The sequence below is a fragment of the Octopus bimaculoides genome, chromosome 9 (assembly GCF_001194135.2).
Source record: "Octopus bimaculoides isolate UCB-OBI-ISO-001 chromosome 9, ASM119413v2, whole genome shotgun sequence".
NCBI lineage: Eukaryota > Metazoa > Mollusca > Cephalopoda > Octopoda > Octopodidae > Octopus > Octopus bimaculoides.
In genome coordinates this window covers 16,308,251-16,313,250 of record NC_068989.1, presented here as the reverse complement: position 1 = coordinate 16,313,250, position 5,000 = coordinate 16,308,251, and the positions used below count along the sequence as shown (strand labels likewise).

The 5,000-nt window shown below is 38.3% G+C and overlaps 1 protein-coding gene across 1 annotated transcript in view; it reads right to left on the bottom strand.

The window, feature by feature from the left end:
- The window catches only part of LOC106876900 (calcitonin gene-related peptide type 1 receptor), a 174,412-nt gene that overhangs the window by 50,083 nt on the left and 119,329 nt on the right, over positions 1-5,000 (bottom strand). Inside the window, exons 5-6 of the mRNA XM_052970321.1 lie at positions 2,938-3,088; positions 148-298 (exon numbers count right to left, since the gene is read on the bottom strand). Coding sequence (XP_052826281.1) covers positions 148-298; positions 2,938-3,088 — 302 coding nt within the window. The remainder of the gene's footprint in view (positions 1-147; positions 299-2,937; positions 3,089-5,000) is intronic.

Genomic DNA, 5,000 nt, shown 5'->3' with positions numbered 1-5,000 from the left:
TACATATATATATATATATATATATATATATATATATATATATATATATATATAAAGATGGACAAATATATAGTGCATGACTGCGTGTGCATCATCACCATTTAATATGGCCAGAATTTTATTCTATTAGAAACAGAGTTTACTTACCCCAGCTGAAAATGTAATAGCCAACAAGTGTCTTAGGCCTTTCAAATGTGGCGGCCAACAGGCGATAAAGGTAGTAACCTTCAATGAACATACAAAAGTAGTTGGTGCTACGCAGGTAACTAATCACGAAGTTGAGTATGCGACAGCCAACCTACAGCAAAGAACACAACATTGTTTAAGACAAAAACATCATACGAATTTATTTACTTTCCTCTGTCAATATGTATCTTATTTTTAATGAAAAGAAACTAATGTCGTAGGAGAGGGCTGTCAGCTTTAGTTTCAGTTGTTAACACCAGGTCAGTCTCGATCCATGCGTAGATATAAAGTCAAAAGTGTTATAACCGTGACCATCCAAATTCTCTCGCTCTGTCTGTCTGTCTGTCTGTTTGAGTCTCTTTTTTGAAATATACACTGTATATAGTGTTATGTATATCTATAATATAATGAAGGGAGAGAACTTACAATATTTTCTGAAGGTGGCGAGATAAACGTTTGTCAACGACCTTTTGGCAGAAGTGAAATAACGTTGGTCTAGGGGTATGATTCTCGCTTCGGGTGCGAAAGGTCCCTGGTTCAAATCCCGGACGAGCCCCCAATTTGTTACGATCAGGTAAATTCTTATGTAAAAAGAAAGGGTAAACTTCTGATCGCAACAACAGAAATTGTTCCAACAGGGAATTAATGTTCAAAGATTGAGATTATGTAACAATAGGACCACACTACCCTATGTACTTCGCTTTTTCTTTTAGAAAAATTCAATATGATACAAAACTATATGATTAGATTGTTATTGCTAATCTGTTAAGGTGGCAAGTTAGCAGAAGCATTAGCGCATCGGACAAAATGCTAAGCGCCATTTATTTCGACTCTTACTTTCTGTGCTCGAATCCTATCGAGGTCAAATTTACGTTTTATCCTTTCGAATAGATTAAATAGTAGCTTCACTGTAACTGACTAGCCGCCTCCTACCAAATTTCAGGCCTTGTGCCTATAGTAGAAAGGATTATTATTATCATGTGAAAACTTACAGCTTATTTTGCTGGGTATAATGGAAAGCGTCAGCTGTCCACAAGCAGTAGACTAAGGTGACACTTGTTTGCTGGTCATGCTTCAAGAACTCTGCGAAGAATTCTTGCAGTTCCAAGCAACGCTGAATTTTGTAGGTGTTCTACCTTCACGCTTGCACCAATCTTTTTCAGCCATGTTGGCAGTTGAGTTCTGATACTTCCAAGTGCACTAATTACTATTGGTATCACGTCTAATCTCTTCATTGACCACAACCTTCGTATTTCCCACTTTAAATCGTCATAGTTGTTTATTTTTTCTTCTTCTTTCACATTGATCCTGTGTCACCGGGGAATGCTATATCGATTATCATAAATGTTCTGTCTTTTTTATTCACCACAATCTCCGGATTCCGATGTCTGGTCGGGTGATCGCACTGGATCATTACATCCCGCAGGATTTTGCAATTCTCATTTTCGGTGACTCCTTCTGAAGTTTGCTCACACCACGCTTTTGCTCTTTGTAAACCGTGATTTCCACAGCGTCACCAATGGATCATTCTTGCCACATTGTCATGGCGCCTTTCGTATTTGCGTTGTCTCAATTTCGGGCATTCGCTAACGATTTACTATACCTTTTCACTCCTCTCACCACACATCCTGCATTTGTCGTTATCGGTAGTGTTGTCTATTCTGCATTTCATATAATTGGTCCTTAACGCTTGTTCTTGAGCTGCGCATACGAGTACTTCTGTCTCTACCTTCAGACCATTCCTCCTCATCTATAGCCACCGGTCCTCTGTATCTGTCTTGGCGTTCACATCTCTTGCAAACTGACCGTACATTTTCTTTTCCTTCCATGCTTTTTTCCTTTTCTTTGTGTTCATTTCTTGTTTAAATATTTCTTTCGTTTGACAATTTTCAGTTTTGATGACGCCGGCCTTCTTCGTGTGTTTCAACAGTGGCTCCACGGCATTTTTTATATGTTACCCTAAGCTGTTTTCCTCGCCACATTTTCTTCTTAACAAGTACAACCTGTCGGTGTTACTCTTAGGGTGGAAGACACCGCGTACTTTCAACATTTTTCTGGTCTTGGTATCCATTTTCTTCACTTCTCTCTTTTGCCATTTTATAATTCCCGGTCCATACCGAGGTGATGCTATCACCCACGTATATCGTCGACTTTCATCAGAATCAGTAACTAATCTTTCACGTTTTTTATCATCATTAATCTCTTGATAAAATCATTTTTGGTCAGTTCTAAACAATTTGTTTTGCCGGTATTGCTTAATCCGTTGTTCAAACCTAGTTAGCTCTGCTTTTTTTGAAAGTATGATTATTATTATTATTATTATTATTATTATTATTAGACAAGACGAATTGCGCGAGGCGATTGCAATAGATATTTTATTGGTTGAACGATATTTCGACAGCTAGCCTGTCTTTGTCGAGTTCAATATAAGTGATAAAAATTTTTATCACTTCTTATATTGAACTCGACAAAGACAGGCTAGCTGTCGAAATATCGTTCAACCAATAAAATATCTATTGCAATCGCATCGCGCTCTTCGTCTTGTCTGTTTATCTTTGTGAAGAGTTAGGTCAGTCCTTTTAAAATACTACTACTACTACTACTACTACTACTACTACTACTACTACTACTACTACTACTAAATGCTGAAAATTGATTATAAATGAGTGGATAATAACACTGGTAAAAGCACTTCAACCCTTCAAATAAAAAAAGATTTAAAGGAAAAATAAAGAAAGGAAATCAACTTACTGTGTTTCTGTGCAGCCGGGTCTCTTCGGGATGGTGATAGATATGATCACGGTTGACTAAGTTGTTCCACATAATAAACAATATTGCAGTAAGTATAAATGATACAAACAGATTCAGATGAAGACGTATACGGTGTTGTATCCTGAGTGGTCTGAAAAAAAAAATTTAACAATGATGATTAATATTTTCCTACTATAGGCAAAAGGCCTAAAATTTTCGAAAAGGGAACTTGCTGATTAAATCGACCCCAGTATTAGACTGATACTTATTTTATCGACCTCCAAAAAATAAAAGGTAAAAGTTTTCCATGGAAGTATTTAAACTTAGAACGTAATGACGGACAAAATGTCGCTAAGCATTTTCTCCGACATGCTATGAATTCTACCAGCACATCGCCTTAATTATAATATGGATTCAAGATTTGGCACAAAGCCAACAATTTCGGGCGAGAGGGTAAGTTGATTACATTGAGCCAAGTGCTCAGTTAGTACTTATTTTATCGACCCCAAAAGAATCAATGGCAAAGTTGATTACGACAAAATTTTAATTACGAACGTAGACAGATGAAATGCCACCTGGTATTTTGCCCGTCGTGCTAACAATTCTGACAGCTCACATGATGATGATAATGATAATAAAGATTCTTTCCTTACTGACCACAAGGGCCACACACAAAGCAAAAGGGCATTACAAACAAAGGGCAGTGAACAATAAAATCAATAACAACAAACAATTACATTATAAGCAATGAAATTCCCCAGTAGTGGGGAGTGCCATCCATGGGTGACTAAGGAACCCCACAGATCCTGAGTCACCCTGTTCAGCGTGGTAATTGCTCCATTCTCCTCCGTAAATTCCACCCGACAGATACATGCTTAGATTACGCCCAGTTACTCGTGCCATTCTCACTACATTCACTCACTTTTCCTCAAATTTACTGGGAAACACCTCCTTCGCCACCTTTACTTTCCTTGAGAAAGTTTGATAAGGGCTTGGCCGAAGAGAAAAGCGCGCGTCTGCAGCCCTTTCAATCGTGTCAACATACAAAGTCTTTCATCATAGACACCAGATAAAGAAAATCTGCCTGCTTTTCTGACGAAAGGAAGGCGGTGGTGAGAAATTGTCGACGGTGTCGGCCGATATCCGTCTCTTTCCTGCTCGCGACAGTAAGTGTACTCCACAAGTCAACAATGCTCGTGCTCTGTACGAGTGCATACAGAACGGTTTTGTCGTTCTGCTGCCTTCTCGGGCAAGCGCGTTTGAGGGCACTACCATGCCTGTAAAGTTTATTTTGAACTGGCAACGGCCCTCAATAACACTGCCAAGCAGGGATTTCTGGAAGTTATACACAGACCTTAGCCCAAAAATCCTCCGAAAGAACCCGGCTATTGATTTACAATGGCGCCCAGGGCTTTCCTGAGAGCATCGTCACTCTTACCCACCACTAATTACATGATTTTATGGGATTTCTACATAAAGATTGGCCATACTATTGAAGCATGATCATATATGATAGCTAACAACAACAAAAAAGCATAATGTTACAGACTTCGTAATATCACATGATCACAGACTTGATAGAAAAGAAAAGTAAAAATTGAGAAATATCAAAACCTAGCCAGAAAGACGATGAGATTGTAGAACATAGGCACAAAAATTATTCTTGTTATATTTGGTGCATTAACCCAATCTGCAACTTAAGCAGCTGACGGATGGCGGAATGGAGATACTAGTTACAGAGCTGCAGCAAAATGCCATCCTGTATTCCTCAAGAATCCCAAGAAAGATTTTTACGATTTGAGGAGAGGTGATGTCACCGAGCTTCAGGATAGTTCCCCCTCCATTCATAAAAGGTACAAATCGATGTTAAAACGACCCAGTGTCTGCCTTTATTTTGATTAATTTTGTCATCACTGCTTGTAGAAGAAGCAGTGATAGTATTCCTTAAACTTTACTGTATAATGAAGTTTATTTTGATGTATGCGTATATGTATGCGTGTATATATATATATATATACATGCGTATAAGAAGGGATGACCACTAAGTTGACATCCAATATGCT